The 18,690-nt window shown below is 38.8% G+C and overlaps 1 protein-coding gene across 7 annotated transcripts in view; it reads right to left on the bottom strand.

The window, feature by feature from the left end:
• Positions 1-4,835: 4,835 nt before the first annotated feature.
• Positions 4,836-18,690, bottom strand: part of NIN (ninein) — a 77,171-nt gene continuing 63,316 nt past the window's right edge. For 5 of the 7 annotated variants that reach the window (XM_058429276.1, XM_058429275.1, XM_058429274.1 and 2 more), the window contains 3 exons: positions 14,647-14,847; positions 11,074-11,187; positions 4,836-8,791 (listed from right to left, as the gene is read on the bottom strand). In XM_058429276.1, the coding sequence (XP_058285259.1) occupies positions 8,582-8,791; positions 11,074-11,187; positions 14,647-14,847 (525 nt within the window). In that variant the 3' untranslated portion in view covers positions 4,836-8,581. Of the gene's footprint in view, positions 8,792-11,073; positions 11,188-11,880; positions 12,875-14,646; positions 14,848-15,999; positions 16,061-18,690 lie in introns of those variants that run through there. The other 2 variants (XM_058429277.1, XM_058429278.1) reach the window with 2 other exon arrangements.

The following is an 18,690-nucleotide window of genomic DNA, read 5'->3' as shown; positions in this document are numbered from 1 at the left end:
AGGCAGTAGAGTCACGTGAACCCAGGAGGCGGAGGTTGCAGTCAGCTGAGATTGCACCACTGCACTCCAGCCTGGGCAACAGTGCGAGACTGTTTCAAAAAAAAAAAAAAAAAAAAAAAGGGTGATGGGAAGTGACTTAATCTTCTTGTATGGTTGGATCCTTAGGTTCAAGCAGGTAGCTGAAAATCAATTGTATGAAGACACCTGTGTCACACCTAGGCACAAACCCAAGTGCAGAGACCCCTCCTACTGCATGCAGTCAGAACATGAACCTGCTTTTAAGTTTTTGCTTCCCTGGAAAAAATGAGAATATTGCAATAAATTTGTTGAATAGCAAAAATTAAACAATTGTAGCAATATGTCAGATAACTTAAGCTTCTCCAGGAAAAAAAAAATTGTACTTTAGGAAAAAAGCAATGTCTAATTTGTTACATTGTCTTTACAAACCATTCATTAGCGTTTATGTCATGAGCTTGTGTCCATTATGGTCAGAGTAGTTAGATTGTGAATTGTGGGCTTGAAAGAGAAATGTATTCTTTCAACTGCTGGAATCTAGCACTTGACTTTTCTCATGCTGAAAGATGATTTTTCTTTATTTAGAAAATTTCCTCAGGCCTTGGCCAAAATGTTTTTAAAGCTTTGATCCTTTCATAAAGAATAAAGAAAAGAGGACAGGTGCAGTGGCTCATGCCTGTAATCCTGGTGCTTTGAGAGGCCAAGGCAGGAGGATTGCTTGAGGCCAGGAGTTTGAGACCAGCCTGGGTAACATAGTGAGAAATGGTCTCTACAAAAATTTTAAAAATTAGCTGGACATGGTGGTACATGCCTGTAGTCCCAGCTACTCTGCAGGCTTAGTGGGAGAATTGCTCGAGTCTGGGAATTTGAGGTTCAGTGAGCTGCAATTGTACCACTGTACCCCAGCCTGGTTGACAGACCAAGGCACTGTCTCCAAAAAAAAAAAAAAAGAACACTATTAAATCGTATACAGAAAACAATTAGCACACATATTCTCCTATGAGTGCCACTTGAGGAAGACAAACTCAGAATAGAAATGTACAGTCTTCCATTCACATAATGAATATTTGAGCACCAATTCTGTTTCCAGCATCAAGTTGGGAACTGGGAATACCATGCTGAATAAGACATCAGTTCTTGTCTTGAGAAAATCTTAGTCTAGTGGAGGTCAGAATGGTCAGTAGGCAGTTACTTATAGAGTAGTACCTGCTTCAACTGGGAATTCACAGGGTGCTTCCATGAGCACAGAGGTGCTCCCACACCAGTATTTGAGGGTAAGGAAGACAACTTGGAAAAGTTCAATGGAACTTCTTTAATTTACGCATGACCTTAGTATAAAATTTAAATCCTTACTTTGGCCTTTACTGGAAATATTTTAAGTTGCTACCAGGTCGTACCACTTAAGATATGGTGGGTAGCATTTTTTATACCCACTGTGACTTGCATGGACACTGTTGAACCTTTACATGTGGTATCTGGAGAATACATAGGAATCAGGACAAAGGGGTGGGGAGAGAGAAGGACAAAAGAAGGAATGATATGAGAAATAGTGCTAAGATGAGTGACCACACTTGTCACTAGACAGCACTGAATATGGTACTTTTCTTTTCTTTTTTTTTTTTTTCTGAGACGGAGTCTCATTCTGTCACCCAGGCTGGAGTGCAATGTTGTGATCTTGGCTCACTGTAACCTCCGCCTCCCAGGTTCAAGCGATTCTCCTGACTCAGCCTCCTGAGTAGCTGGGAGATTACAGGCGTGCACCACCATGCCTGGCTAATTTTTGTATCCTTAGTAGAGACAGGGTTTCACCGTGTTAGTCAGGATGGTCTCAAATCTCCTAACCTTGTGATCCACCTGCCTCGGCCTCCCAAAGTGCTGAGATTACAGGTGTGAGCCACTGCGCCTGGCCAGTGCTGAACTTTTCATAATAAACTATAGGTGTATGGTTAGGCTAGCATAAATGGTTTCTAGTGAGTTTTTGCTCAGAATACCATTTATTCTTCAGAGTAGCTACAAGGGCAAGGAAGGTTAAGGTGCCTGACACCACATTTAGTATATTTTTTTTATCCGTAACACTTCAAACATTTTAATTGGAAATCATTTCAAACTTACAAATAGGGTTACAATGATAATACAAATAATCCTTGCTTCATTGCCTTATTTCTTTCATTCTCTCACATTCTCCCTCACACGTGTGTGCACATGCCTGGGTAATTTTGTTTGACTCATTTAAGAATAAGTTGCATATGTCGGCCAGGCACGGTGGCTCACGCCTGTAATCTCAGCACTGTGGGAGGCCAAGGCAGGCGGATCACGAGGTCAGGAGAGCAAGACCATTCTGGCTAACACAGTGAAACCCCGTCTCTACTAAAAATACAAAAAAATAGCCAGGTGTGGTGGCGGGTGCCTGTAGTCCCAGCTACTTGGGAGGCTGAGGCAGGAGAATGGCGTGAACCCGGGAGGTGGAGGTTGCAGTGAGCCAAGATTGCGCCACTGCCCTCCAGCCTGGGCGACAGAGTGAGACTCCATCTCAAAAAAAAAAGAGAAAAAAAGAGTAAGTTGCATATATCATAGTCTCTATTCCTAAATACACCAGTGTATACTTTTGTAGAAGATACTTTTACATAAATGCAGTAACTTCAGTATATTTAATATTGATATAATACTGTTTTCTAAGCTACTATCCATATTCCGTCAGTAACTTCAATGTCCTTTATAGCAGTGGTCCCCAACCTCTTTGGCACCAGGATCTGGTGTTGTGGAAGACAATTTCCCATGGACCAGGGTTAAAAGGGGATGGATGGTTCTGGGATGATTCAAATGTATTACGTTTTTTGTGCACCTTATTTCTATTATTACATTGTAATATATAATGAAATAATTATATAATTCACCATAATGTAGACTTGGAGGAAGCTCTGAGCTTGTTTTCCTGCAACTAGACGGTCCCATCTGGGGGTTATGGGAGACAGTGACAGATCATTAGGCATTAGATTCTCCTAAGGAGTGCGCAACCTAGATCCCTTGCATGTGCAGTTCACAATAAGGTTTGCGCTCCTATGAGAATCTAATGCCACGGCTGATAAGACAGGAGGCAGAGCTCATGCACTAATGGGAGATATGGGGAATGGCTGTAAATACAGATGAAGTTTTGCTTGGGTCACCTGCTGCTCACCTCCTGTGTGGCCTGGTTCCTAATGCCCAGGAGGCTGGGGACCACCTGCTTTACATTTTCTTCTCCGACACAGAATCTAGTCTAGGATTAGGTACTGCATTTAGTTATCATGTCTACTTAGACTCCTTTAATTTGGAACACTGTCACATCTTTTTTTTTTTTTTTTTTTGACACTGACACTTTTTAAAGAGTCCCATATATTGTTCATAGTATTAAAATACTAGATAACCTGTTAGTACCTGGCACAGGGTTAGTATTTATTGCTTGATCTTGAAGACAGATATGCCTCCAAACAGGAAAGAAAAATGATTGGTAAATGTTCATCTAGGCTGTAAGCACTGTTAAGAGCTGTCTACTTTGCTTAACTAGTAAAGCATATCCCATGTAATCATTTTTCAGAATTAAATACCATTTTAATATAAGGGTATCCAGCTCTATTTTACATTGTTGCCTACTCATTACAACATTTCACTCATTTAGTTATACAGTTCTCTGCTTTGGAATTTTAACTTTATATGGAATTAAAAAAAAAGCCTTTGTCAAAACTAGCCATGTCTCCTGATTTGCAAGTGAAGCAACCAAACGAAGAATAGAAAGCACTTCTGGGTGAAATTTAACCTTTTGATCAGGAGATTATATAATAGACACTTCACATAATTTAGGTGAGAATTCCAGTCTTATAGCCAAAACATAACTATTATTTTGGGGAAAATGGACATCAAGTACATGTGAGAAAATTACTTCTTGTAATTTTGCACAGTAAGTAAGACTACAAAACACACAGGCTGCACAAATCTCAATGAAGTGCAGAATTATATTGAATGCTAGGTTAAGGACCTTACCCATTTGACACTAATCTTATTTTGGTGCTCATAGCACAGAGTCCATCAACACTTGATTATCTTCTGTATGGATGTAGATTTTCTAATCTTCTGTGTAAATCTTACCACTCCACTGCAAACAGATGGCAGGAATGTTTTACAAAGTACTTTTCTTCAGAGTGCAGTGTACATGGTTGCCATTGAACCAACACTGATAGTTCTGCCAGAAGTAGGAATTGAGAAGTGTTGCAACACAGACAAACCTGAGCCTCTAGTCCCAAGTCCCCTACTTAGCTGGCAGTGTGGCCTTGAGTTTGCTAAGCTTCCATTTTCTCATCCATAAAATGGGAATAATGGTAGTTCCTGCTACGTAAAGGCAGTATGAGGTTGGTATAAAAGCTTTGAAATGAAATAAAACAGGGCTCTGAGATGGGTTTAGTTTGGCCAACATTTCCAATTCTACATTTCAGTGTTCAGCATATTAACATGCTTTTAGGTTGTTTTTGTGTTTCCAACTGCATATATCTCATCATTCATGAGCTGCTCAATTAAGAAAGTCTGAGCCACCCCTAAAGATGGCAACATGAAATAAAGCCATCTTTGAAGCACCCAAAATCACAAACAGGGCCTTGCCCAAGGTTAAGTCATGATTCTGCAGGTAAACTATGCACTGCCACAGTATACAGGGACCCCAAACTGGCTGGTGTGAAAGTCATCCTTCTATAATAGAAATGGAGTCCCAATGCTCTAAATCCTATACACATCACTTGGGGAATCTCTTTAAAATGAAGATTCTGATTTAGTAGGTCTGGAGTGCGGGCTGAGATTCTGCATTTGTAGAATGTGTTTAGTGAAATATTTTGATACTATCATTCTAAAGACCAATGATAAATACACTGAAACTTTATTAAAAGATCAGGGTATACAGAAAACAAAAGGTATGTTTGCAAAATTATTTATTTACATCTTAAGCTCACATTAAAATTTTTCTAGGATAGAATGGCTAAGATGAAATATACAAAGCTGATATAAACACATAACTCATTAATCTTTATCTGAACAGAAATATAGAGATGGCTTTAGATAATCTGTTTTTCCTTCACAAAACCAATGTTCCCTTAAATCATGCCATGATAATGTCTCCCCATTAAGAACTTAACTTGTATTGCCCAAAAAAGCTGAGAAGCAAGAAGCTAACTTTGATTTGTTAAACAGCTATTCATATGCCACAAAACCAAAACGATTTTACAGTGCTGAGAGGTCCAGATAGGTCCAAACGTGATGATTTTTAAATGAGTGCTTTGGTTAATTAGGCTTTGACTTGGTTTTTGGCATTACTTGTATAATTATATCATTCCAATGAGTCACTACAGGTAATCCATTCAAAACATGACTTGCTTAATACTATCACAAAGCACTTAGCCTTGCCTTGACTGGAAATACCTTTAAGATGCTGACAATAGCAACAATTTCTCTTTTCTTTCACTCAGTAAAAGAAATCACAGAAATCACAAAATAAAAAATTCATTTCTCACATGTTAAAAAAGCAAAGTCTGCCATAAACCCTTAGAGAAGAAACAGTTTCTCATAATATCTGCCCTGGGTATTAGTGCATTATTAAAATACTAGACCTGTAAGATCTCTTCCTATGCCTTGGAAGCCTATGACTTCATGATTTACTCATGAAAAATATGCCGAAGGCTAAATATGCAATGCATTGAAATTTCTGGGAAGAATTCACATTTACAACCATTTACAAAATCTGGATTTAGTAAGAGTTTTAGAAAAATAAATAAAACACTGTGGTTCTACTTCTCCCCTTCTACTCTCCCTTCACAAATCTGAGCTTACGTGCAGGCTTCTAAAAAGCAGAAGAGAGCAAAATAGGATGAGAGAGGTGGGTTTTACTATCCACATTTTCCTTTTCTTAATGTAACGTATTATCACAAAGGCAAACTTGATTCCCTTTTCTTGAAACGAAGATCCCATCTTCTAAGACGATCTTAAAGAACTGTTCTTAAATCAAAAAGCTTAAAAATCAGTGCTTTTAATAAGCAACTAAATGCCTATAAATTATATAACTTAATATTTGGAAGAGTGCTATTGTAAAGTTTGAAACAAGATCTAAACATAATTTTAAGTTTACATTTAATGTCTAAAAGGTCTTTTAAAAGCTATAAGCTGTATTATAAATTGCCAACTAAATTATAAATTGCCACTCACCTTCTCAAAAATTGTTGCACAAATGTATACATTTAAGGTATCTGTATGATATTTCTCATATTGATCTTTTTCCCAATCTCATAAGTGGGATAAAAAGAGAAATTAAGCACCTAGATGTTGGTTAAATTCATTTGAGCAGCATTTTGATTTTGAATAGAGATTCTAAATGTAGTCTAAACTTTCCAGAAAGTCATATTTACATTCATTGTACATTTTATATACACATAAATACAAATTTATAGGAAATAAACAAATTAACCTACACCTATCATAGTATAAAAGACAAAAATTAAAAATACAACAACTGTGATCACATGCTAAGGCCAGCTATCTGGGAAATATTATTATTCAGTTCCAACAGCAATAACCTTGAGTAACTTGACACATATCACATAAATACACTACAGGTACTTAGTTTATTGTCCTTAGCCTAGGCCAATCCACAGTTTTAAGTGAAACAATTTTCTGTGAAAGCTAATGCCATACAAGTAGTTAAACACTTACTAGAAATGTTTGCACCGCAGAAGAAAGATCTAAAGAAGGCATGATAGCAGATGTCAAATATTTTGAAGTATAATTCTAGAGAAGGATTAAAATTAACTCTTTATCTAGGGGGAAGTCAGGGCTTTCTGACAAGAGCTGTGCAAAAGTTCAAAGGTCTGCTTCATCAGTGTGAACTCCCAGTCCCACAAAAAACAGTGCCTTGTTAAGGCTCTTGTAGGCCTCCTGGGTTGACCGGTGAGACTCATAAGCCCCAAGAAACCCTGAAGTTCCCTGATGGAAATTATTTTGTTGAGATTGAGTTTCTGACGTGATGACTTCTTGGGCAGTTTGCTTTCTCTTGTGTTCCTGCCCATAAAGCAGTGCTTGGTTTTGCTGTTACACCTTTTGTAAATAGATGGGCTTGGCCCTCCAGGAATATATCAAAGCGAACTTTTTGGATTATTGTCTCATGAAAACAAGCAGGTTGTTGTGATGAGCTTGGATAGTGCCCTGCACCTAGTAAGTCTTCCACCAACTGCTGGCGGAAGTGGCTAGAAGCAGATACTATAATTGGAAGAAAAAAAGGTTGCCGAATCTAAAATGTTGACTGTTCTATAAAGTTTTGATCTTGAGCATGAGTGGAAAGTCCTGTTTGGCACTCCTTGACCTCAGGTGGCATGCCAGTGATTATCACAGTAAGAATTTCTTAGAATCAGATTTGAGGTATAGAAGGAACGAGAAACACAGAAAATTTTGACCTATATTCAATAAACTCTTCTGTAAGTCAGGTTTTTAACCCTAAAATCAAGGCCTTTTTTTCCCCCAGAATATTAAATTTACTAAAAATGTAGAAATAAAAATTCTACTATGGCTGTAAATATATGACAAATAAATGAGGTCACATGGTTTATACATTTCAAATTCTTAGAGAGGCCCTACAGTAGTTCAGGAAGACAGTTCACTGTATTGTTCCCTGAGTTCTTGAGGCAACCTCAAGTAAATTCATGAACTCCAAGATTTGAGAGACAGAAAACCTACATGGTCTGCTCATCCCTCGTTTCTAAGAGTAGCTATTTACTCCAAAGTGGTTTGTTCAGTGCTTTCCCTATAGTTCAACTGCTTTAATTATGTGGCTTTATCCATTTCTTAGAAGACCAGCTTCCCAAATGAAACTTTTAAGAGAAAGAAGAAAAGGCTGTTTAAAGCAAGTAAGCTTTTAACATTAGTTAAGAGTGCAATTGAGTAAATCAGTTCTAAATCTATAATACAAAAAGAGTGGTAATACTGTCACAGGTGTTAGAAGGTGAGAATTCTACAGATTTGGGTTTGTCTGACCTCAGTGGTTAATAACCACTTAATAAGCCCTGCCTCCTAACCAATTATACTCTACCAATTAATTGTGTACCAATTCAAAGAACCAAAACTATTACAATGACTTTCCAGTATTTAAATATGTAAGAACACCTAAATTTGGTTTTAAAATAAAGTTTATAACAACCATTCTCATCAGATCTCAAACTTCAAATATCTAGACTTTACACATAGATTTGTAATAATCAAAAAAAAAACCACAAAAACTCATTCAAAACTGGCATTTTTTAGGTTCTTGAATTGTTTTCATATGTCCACATTCTTGGTGGCTATTAGAATTTTAAAACAAATTCAAATCTTGGGAATAATTTAGTGAAATATGTATTTTCAAACTCCCATAAGGATCTATTTAGAAAAACTAATTATGATAAATGGAAACTCCAGTTCTGTTGCTGGCAGTTTTAGGTTAGGCTTAATTTTAACTTTGAGAACCTACTGAAATGTTCATCTATTTCAGTAAAGTGCACAAATATGAGTGTACCCTTTGGTTTGGCTATGACCTCAAAGGAGGTGTAGAAGTCAATGGCGCTGGTGTCAGGTTCCTAACTATATTACTGAGGCTGGCAATCTTCTCCTCCAGGAGGTAATTTTTCTTCTCTGCTGTTTTCTGTCGCTGTTCAGTTACTTCCAGAGCTTTCAACAACTGGGCATTTTCAACATACAAGTCCTTCACCACTGCGTCTGCCTTAGTGTTCTTGCAGAGCTAGAAACAGAACCAGAAACATCTTGACTCCATTTCTGTAACTCTTCTTAAACCTTCAGTTTAAGGTCTGACATAAGGACAGTTGTCTCATAAAGGCAAATCACTTCTTCTAATTACATTCTTTTATTTTACAATATAGCTTTAACATCAGACTTGGCATCGGGGACACCACTGGAACAAATCCACTTTTTCCAAGCTATTTCTTTGCACGAGATATTTATGTAAGTTACTAATAGAACAGATTAATATTAGATGGCACCAAAAGTTTTTTTCTACCTAGATAGGCATTATTTCTTTATTTATTCTTTAAAAATATCAAATACTTTTATAACTTAAATTCCTGAGGTGTCAGGTGTGGACTGTTTAACTCTGCTTGTAACAACAGATGCTTGAACTTACCATTCATAACTACAACCCACTGATTATTTTAAAATTTAGCTCATGTATTATAACAGAGATAAGATTTGGGCAGTTACTTCTCCTGAACTGTCTTTGTTTCGTTTGTTTTGTTTTGCATGGGGGCCTTGTCTAGTCTAATCTTTATAGTTAGAATATATGGTCTAGGTTGGGGTGGGAAAACTCATTAGCAGCCTTGGGATACTCATTGTTGTTCTGGTTAATATTTTCCAGTCGCCCTTCCCATGTTACCTTTTAAGTGTTCATTTTACACCCAATTTCAAGTAGGGCATCTAAAAGTATAAAGGTTTATGAGAATGAAGAGTAACTAAAGAGTAGCTTAACAACCTATTAGCATTTCAAAGGGCAGGGATAAGGATGACAGCACTCTCAAGTTCAGAACCTAGATGACTGGCAGACGTCACACAACATTTCAGAACCTATTTTCTGTTGAACTTCCCGAATACAACTTTTTGTTCCTTCCTCCCTCCCTTCCTTTCCTTAAAAAACACTTTGATGGTTCTTCATCGCCGATAGAAGAAAAATCAAGCTTCTTTCTTGGCTCAGCACTGGCGGCCTACTGTCCTGTTCCCCCTCCTCTCTAGGCTCTCCTCCTGCCTCTCCCAGGACAGTGTGAACTGGCAATGCTGAAGTGTTTATACGTGTCCACACCCCACATGTGGTCATAACCCATGACGTGCCCACAGCCCAGGATGTCCTTCCCCACACTTTCTTAACTAGTTGAAATCTTAACTCTCAAGATGCAGCTGAAGAGGTCTTCAAGAAGCTTTCTTTAAACTCCTGGGTTGGATCAAATATCTCTTCTCTTGTGTTCCCCTCTACTGAAAACGGGACGGATCCCACTTATTTCTGAATCTACCATTTGACCAAATGCTTGGCACCCTGTAAGTGCATTCTATATGGGCAGGGGCTTTGTTCACTGTTGTATCCATGTGCCCACAGCAGGACCTGGCTCACAGTAACTATGTGTTGAATGCTTGAATATGTGAAGAACTGAATGGATAAATGCTCACTGAACGGGACTTTTTCTTCCCTCTGTATTAAGAAACAGGACAACCAAAAGTTGCTGTCTACAGCTGAATTCAGACCCTCTTTTTGGGTTGTTATTCTTAGGTTTTAAGTATCTGAAGAACTAGGTTGGGCATTTTCTGCCCCCCACCCCACATGTTCATCTCAGTTTCCAGAGAGGCTATAACACTCTCCCAGAGGGCAGTACTCTCTGCTTGTCTCTTCAGTGGATGCACAACTAATTTCTAAACACCAAGGCCACATCTGCCACCAGCAGGTGAAAAGGAGCAGGCTGTTTAGTGGTCCTGGAATCTGGGGTCTAGATTCTAATTCAAAGTACATGTTTTTGGAGTTTAGCTGTAACAATAAGATACTTTTTGAGGTTTTCATAAGCTGTTGGGAACAGGAAAGGTAAAGTTCCATTTATTATCCCCCTATTTTTTTAACCAATATCATTTTTCAATTTAAATAGGAATATTTCCTGTCTTGGGCAGAGAAAAATCTGTTGATTCACATGGACCTAAAGTATGTGAATGTACATGCTTTAGGTCCATGTGAATCAACAGATTTTTTTTGATCTTTAAAATCTTAGGTCCATGTGAATCATGTTAACAAAGATTTACACTTTTAAATTGTGGACAAACATGCCGTAAACAGAGCTTTGGAAAAAATACAGAGTTCATATTTTTTGGGGTGGTATGAGGGAGACCAAATCCTAAGTTCTTACAGACATTTATAATAGAATTTGCCTTTATTAGACAACATAAGTTAACGAGTTAATGGCAATAAAGGGATGTAAAACTGGAGTTAAAGCTGGAATGTGATGTGGGTGAACAGAGATGACCAGGGAGGCTCACTTGTTCTTTGAGCTGATTCACTTTCTCTTGAAGAAGCCTTTTCACTAGTTTCAGTTTCTGTTCAACTTCTATCATTCGTTCCTCCATGACAGTTACCAGTTGTTCCTGGTTTCCCTGAAGGGAAGAAAAGCGTATTATTCGAAAATCATGTCGCACTGAAAACACTGGTTTATTTTCCCCACAAGATGCCTAGAGAAAGGACGGCAAATGTTTTGCCTTTGTAACAGGAAGGATGGATTTCTCATGAAATGAGAGTTTTGAGCCCTGCATGGATTGCATATGTCAGAAGAGTAACCCTATCAGAGAAAGGATCAGATTGAAAAATCAAAAGAATCTTACCTGTGTTACCATCATCCCTCGATATAAAGCAAAATTCTGAAAACCCATAATTTAATACCTGTGGGTACCTCTAGTAAAATGGACATCCAAGGTAACTTAGAAGATAGTTATCAACCTCCCATCTGTGATCTGGGTCTCTGCAATGTTGTGGGTCTCTCAACAACAAAACAAGCACTGAATATATTCAGGGTTTCCTAACATATCCAATCAGCTTGCAATATGCATGTCTGTTTTTCCTTTGAAGTGGCTGATGACTGTGAGGGTGGTAAGTGTTTCTTTCTTCATAATAGCCTCTTCCTGCCAATTTTTCTAGTCATCTGTTTCCCACTTGTAAATGTGAAGCACACATCTGGATTGGAGGATAGGTTTACTATCAGAGCAGACTGAAAATGAAAAATCTGTTCTCTCACGATGGTGATGGGTTAAGGAGTAAGTGGGTTTTGTAGAGGAGAGAGACCTAGAGAGATTAGAATGCAATTGACTTATTAGAATGCAACCCCCATCCCTCTGCAGTCCACCAAAATGTCCCCATAAGGAATTTCAGATTTCATAAAGGTGTTAACAGCTGATGGTGGTTAAGACATACTTTAAAAGACATGCAGAATGACCAAACATGAGTCAAAGGCTACCATCTGTTTGGATACTAAGTAGTAACATTTAACCACAAAAGAAACCCTAAATCATGTGGTAACTAACTATCCTGAGGATAAAAATTGTAATAGGCAAAGGTCTAATGTAGGAAGTAAGTTACAAAAAATTAGGCCTGGAGGACATCTAGCTTTTGAAAAGGCCTATATTAAAAAAAAAATAGCTTTTTAAAGTTCAAACATAAATATAAAATGTCTGATGTCTATTTGCCCAACAACAAAGCAAAACAAAAAAAATAGATAATTCAAAGAACACAGAGTTGGCAAAAGAGTGGGAAAACAGGAAAAACAAAGGCAGTCATATACTTAAAATTTATTTTATTGTTTCGTCAAAAATTTCCTGTCAAAAAGATTTATACATCTTATACAAAACAGTATAAATACCCCTGGTTTTCTTCGAATTCCATATATAAAAGTAGTACCTTTTGTTAAAAATAGTTACAACATATGGAATGAGAAAATATATAGACTACATCCTTTCAATAATCTTAAATCCACACTCTTTAAAGGGTATAAATAAAATGATTTGTAACAAGCTGATGTTTGTGAATTTGATTCACAAGATCTGTCATTTCTACATAAATAAGAGACATAATACTGCAAAGTTTAACAGTAAAAATAACGAAATAATTTAAAAGAGCACTTAATTCCAACATAGCTTAGCTTATGTTTCTGTGTGTGGTGTGTGTGCATGGGTGGGTGTGTGCGTCTGTCTGCCATGGTAAGAAATGCCATCAATAGCAGCCCAGTTTTCACAGGTGCCCAATCCTTCTGTAGGAATCTGCGTGCACTGCTCGCTGCTCCGGTAGCAAGGCCTAGAGAAAGAAGGCAAGTGGTACACTTCACCCTCATGTCAGGATGAGTTTTTAGGGGGAGTCTAAATTCACACATCTACAATGCAAACAATTTTTAAAAGCACACACATTAACACTACATAGGCAAGCAAAGCAACACAAACTGCAGAAGCGATCACATCACTCCACACACAGAAACGTGCAGATTTAACAATATTCTGTATTCTTAAAATTAGTGTCAGCTCAGCAGCAGGAAGTGGAGAGCCTGCAGTAGCATTCTGGTGTAATAAGCAGTCCACCCTGTCATCTGGTTGGAGGATTTTTTTTTTCTTTCAAAAATCTTAGTTTTTGTCTAATCCTGAAGGAATGGGAGGAAAAGGATATTTTTTAACATTGGTGGGTGGGTTGGAAACAGCAGGCTTTGAAAATAGTGTGTAAGAGAGCAATGAGTAGAATCTTGGCGGATCATTTGGTTAGAAGGTCCGCTAAAAACTGAGATCAAAGTTTTGTAGTTCAATTATATACTGCAGAGTTAAAGCATCTAACACTCCACTGCCACAATTTAAGAACTTTAATATTGGGAAGTGGAAGAGGTATGTATAAAGCTTCCAAAAACAGATTTTAAAGCTCATAAGACAAAAACCTTCTAAAGTTTATTAGAAATACAGCATAGGTACGTATGTAGAGGGAAAAGTTTATTAGAACTGACAAGTGGTAGGAGTACTTCGTAATTAAGCATAGATGGATAGTAGAAGAAACAGAACTGTTCCTATGTAGAGTTCCAGGGAGAATGTGACATTGCAAAGCCACTCTGAGGGGATTCAAATAAGAGATGGGAAATTCCTTATCAAGCATTAATTGAGAGACAAGGTATCTGAACACACAAGCGCATGCAAACCAGAAAGGATTAATGTAGAATTCCACAAAGAAGGACTTTCTATTTTATTCCTAGCTCTGAATTAACTAAATAGGCAAGCCCCAAGAGTTAAGAAACTTCTGAGAAAGGATGATGAATGAAGCACTAAAGAGAAATAACTCTGCATACTTGAAAACCTAAGATCGGATGTGGTGGTAAGCTGGGATCATGCTAACGCAGACAAATGAGAAGATTTTTATTTTCTTAAATAGTTTTATGAACTATGTCAACTAGAAAGATGTCACTGACTACACACTCTATTTGTTGTGAAAAGTCATCACTTGTGATTTTCATGGGATGCAGCAGGCTGCACGGCTCTGGCACAGGAAAGCTCAGTGTACTTTGTTAGTAGAGCATATCCTAGCCACATTTAAATTTTGTAATATTTTTGGCATGGGATGGGAACATTAGGCCAATTGTGCACTATGTTTAAGTGACCCTGATACTTCATCGCCTATTACAAATGGGCAAATCGTCTATTACAGAACACTAAATGACTCAGCTTAGAAGCTGAGAGCTCAAAAGTAGCACTGCAGTTCTATGGATTTGTCATACAAGTAAAATATAACTCTCTGAAAGAAGATTTAGGATTGTGATTTTGTTTTGTTTTTTAAATTTAAGAGATGGAGTCTTGCTGTGATGCCCAGGCTGGAGTGCAGTGGCTATTTACACGCATGATCGCAGCTCACTGCAGCCTTGAACCTCTGGCCTCAAGCAATCCTCCTGTCTCAGCCTCCCAAGTCGCTGGGACTACAGGTGTGTGCCATCAGATTTAGGTTCTTTCTCTCCACCTTTGAACTGGTATAACTTTCAACTAAACAAGTAAAAGTAACAGGTGATTAACAGGTGATCTACTAGAGAAGAGAGACCTTCATACCTGTGGTGTGTTGGTTTCGGAGGTCCTGTTTTCAAGTTCCTCCTGCAGGTGCTGGTTTATCCTTTCTGCCTGCAGCAGCTGGTGTTGAAGCTGCAGAAACTGCTCCCTGGGCACCATCAGACAGGCTTGCTGCTGGAGCAGCTGCAAATCCCAAGCATAAGGGGATGGGCTAGGCATCGCAGTGGACCTCAGGTGCTGCATCTGAAGGACAATGGCAAAGCCCTGGTCAGCTGAGTCCCTTCAATCCCAGAGCTGCCCTTCATGGTGTCAGGCAGTGAGGAATGAAGACTATTAATTCATTAATAACCCCAGACCCACTGAAACTTGGAAACAGGACAGCATATGGGCCTGAGGAATATAGAAATGAGAAAAGCTATTTCTCTTAGCAGAGAATATGCTTAATAAGTAGCCTTTCTTAAAAGTTTTAGGCTTAAAAAGCCCCTCCCAACTCTGGAGTGATGTTAAGGGCATGATGTACATAATACATCTGAATTCTATTTCATTTTTTCTTACACTGGAAAAATTACCTTCCCCCTTTTAAAAACTGGGGTTGGAGAAAGTGGTTATGCTTTAGGGTTTTACCACTTTACCATACATAAAGATTCTTAAATTTTTTTGGAAGAACCTCATCTTGCATCTAAAATTATTTTAACCTACCTTTAGTTTATCAATATGTAGTTATACCCTTAAACAGCACAAGATAGACAATTCTGGGGCATAAAGTAATAATATCCTAGAACATCTGGGAACTGGAGAACATGGAATGGAACTATTCAAGACAATGAGGAAATGTGTACCAACATGCCAGTCAAAGTGGCGGGGGAGGAAAGGGAGGACGATGCACGGCATTTTGGCCAGTGAGGCAGGCCACCTCCCATCTATACACACGCGGAGCATGCAACAAACATGACCAAGACTAAACTCAAGAAGCGGCACCTCCAGGCTTGTGAGAAGGTGGAAAAGGACCTCTAAGACTCGGCTATAACTAAATGTTACCATGAAATGTCAGAGCCACTATCCATTTCCTTCTATCTAAATTTCTAAGTGGGGGTGGAGACGTTGCCCACTTTGACATACCTCTAGTTGTAGATTCAGAAAACCACTTCATTTTCATGATAAAAATTATGGAGAATTATCCCATAATTTTATATCAGTGGGATAATTTTCTTCATACATAATGCTTTAAATACTGAGGAAAAGTTTGATGTAAACAGACATATTATACCATTAAAACAAAATGAATACTGGCTCTTAAGTACTTATTAACTGTTACAATCAGCAGAAATAACATGAGCAAGGGGTATAATGAGATGGCTCCATGCTATGAAAGTTCATTGAAAGAGAATGTTCTACCTTCACACACTATCTCAGGCAGAGAACTGCACCCTTCTCTGCTACTTCCAACCACTGAGTTCTAGGTACAGGTTAGCCACAGACAAAACAAAAAGAAGAGAAAATTACAGGAGTTATAAAAAGAGAAAAGTATGAGTTATAAAAAGAGAAAGAACAGTACTAATTAGGTCTATTATATACATGAATAAGAGCATATGAAAGACACTTACATTTTTCTGTATATAAATTTTACAGACATTAAAATGTCCTACAACTCTAATTCTGCAAGGCATCTTCACTTACTGTATCCTATTTGTGCCCCTCCCAATATAATGATTTATTAGATTCCAGGTCCAGGCCAGGCGCAGTGGCTCATGCCTGTAATCCCAACACTTTGGGAGGCCGAGGTGGGCGGATCACTTGAGGTCAGGAGTTCAAGACCAGCCTGGCCAACATGGTGAAACCCCGTCTCTACTAAAAGTACAAAAATTACCCAGGCGTGGTGGCACACGTCGCCTTTGGTCCCAGCTACTCGGAAGGCTGAGGCAGGAGAATTGCTTGAACCTGGGAGGCGGAGATTGCGGTGAGCCAAGATCACACCAATGCACTCCAGCCTGGGTGACAGAGTGAGACTGTCTCAAAAAAAAAAATATATATTAATATGAAAATATATATATATATATGTCGGGTATGGTGGCTCACGCCTGTAATCCTAGCACTCTGGGAGGCCAAGGCGGGCGGATCACGAGGTCAGGAGATCAAGACCATCCTGGCAATGTGGTGAAACCCCATCTCTACTAAAAATACAACCGGGCATGGTGGTGGGTGCCTGTAATCCCAGCTACCTGGGAGGCTGAGGCAGGAGAATTGCTCGAATCTGGGAGGCAGAAGTTGCAGTGAGCTGAAATCCCGCCACTACATTCCCACCTGGTGACAGAGCGAGACTCTGTTTAAAATAAAAAAGATTATTCCAGGTCCAGTATAGAATGGATCTGATGTTAAATCTCTTACCACTTGGAAATGCAGAATGCAGTATAAACTATAAGCCATTTTGTTGTTTAAGTGTCTGAAATGTTGGCTATCATAGAGGTACACAATAGACTCGAGAATTGCTGATATAGCCTGTAACCCTTTGGTTGAATGTTCAAAACAAATTTATTAAACCGCTCACGTTGAAAAGCCCTGAAGTAGGAGTCAAATTCTAGCCCTAATTTTTTTCTTTTCCTAGTCTAGTGATCTGTGATCTTTAATTACAGTGGGGGGATGTGTTATGTTAGAACAGTGACTGTTAAACTAGTATATAGAGATGAGTCTACTTCCTCCAAGGGAGTGCACATATCAGATTAGAACCATGAAGACAGCTGTGCTCAAATCCCGACTCCAGAGATTGTGATGTAGAAACCTGTCCCTGCCCAGCCCGCCACCCGCTGCCCCAGTCAGGTAAGAATCCCTGCCAGAGTGAGAAGGAATGTACCTATCCCTCAGGTGAGCTGGGACACACTGGTCATCCCCCAAATTAACCTACTCTATAGATATCATACTATAAATAAAAATCCAACTTGTAGCGCTGGAGAGGGGGAATGGTTAATGCTTGATAGCTACAGCCGAGTGATGAACAGGTTTTGGAAGTAGTGGTAATGGTTGTAGGATGTTGTGAATTTAATGAGTGCCACTGAATTGTACATTTTTAAACGGTTAAAATGGCAAATTCTATGTTAGGTATATATTTATTACAGGTTAAAAATTAATATACTAAAAACCATTGAATTGTACACCTGAAATATGTGAACTACATAGTATGTGAATTATACCTCAATAACACTCTTTGTGTTTTTTTTGTTTTGTTTTGTTTTGTTTTGTTTTTTGAGATGGAGTCTTGCTCTGTCACCCAGGCTGGAGTGCAGTGGTGCGATCTCAGCTCACAGCAACCTCCACCTTCTGGGTTCAAGTGATTCTTCTGCCTCAGCCTCCTGAGTAGCTGGGACTACAGGCACACGCCACTGCGCCCGGCCAATAACACTGTTTTTAAAAACTTCAATCTGGAGAAATCTCCCAACACTTTGGGAGGCTGAGGTGGGAGGATTGCTTGAACCCAAGAATTCAAGGCTGCAGTGAGCTGTGATCACACCACTGTACTCTAGCCTGGGTGACAGAATCTCAAAAAAAAAAAAATATCCAATTTGTATAAATCTATAGTGTTAATAATTTTTTTTTTTTTGAGACGAAGCCTTGCTCTGGTGCCCAGGCTGGAGTGCAGTGGCACAATCTTGGCTCACTGCCATCATCTCCACCTCCCGGGTTCAAGCGATTCCCCTGCCTCAGCCTCCCAAGTAGCTGGGATTACAGGTGCATGCCACCACGCCCAGCTAATTTTTGTATTTTTAGTAGAGACGGGGTTTCACCATGTTGGCCAGGCTGGTCTCGAACTCCTGACCTTGTGATCCACCTGCCTCAGCCTCCCAAAGTGCTGGGATTATAGGCATGAGCCACCGTGCTCGGCCAATAATTCAGTTCCATTTCCTAATGAAAGTTTCATTAGAATAAATAGGTATGAGATGTTCTTTTCAGTGTTCAAATAGAAAAATCCATGCTTTTTCCTTAGCTATTTGGCTCCAGCGTCAAGAACACTGTTTTCCTCCTCTGTTAGCAAATATTTACTACTAGGTCGGAAAAAAAAACAAGGGGAAATTGCTTACGATAGCTAATAATGTC

The sequence above is a fragment of the Hylobates moloch genome, unplaced genomic scaffold (genome assembly GCF_009828535.3).
Source record: "Hylobates moloch isolate HMO894 unplaced genomic scaffold, HMol_V3 SCAFFOLD_16, whole genome shotgun sequence".
Lineage (NCBI taxonomy): Eukaryota > Metazoa > Chordata > Mammalia > Primates > Hylobatidae > Hylobates > Hylobates moloch.
The sequence above is the reverse complement of the archived record's forward strand: the minus strand, read 5'-3'. Positions and strand labels throughout refer to the sequence as shown.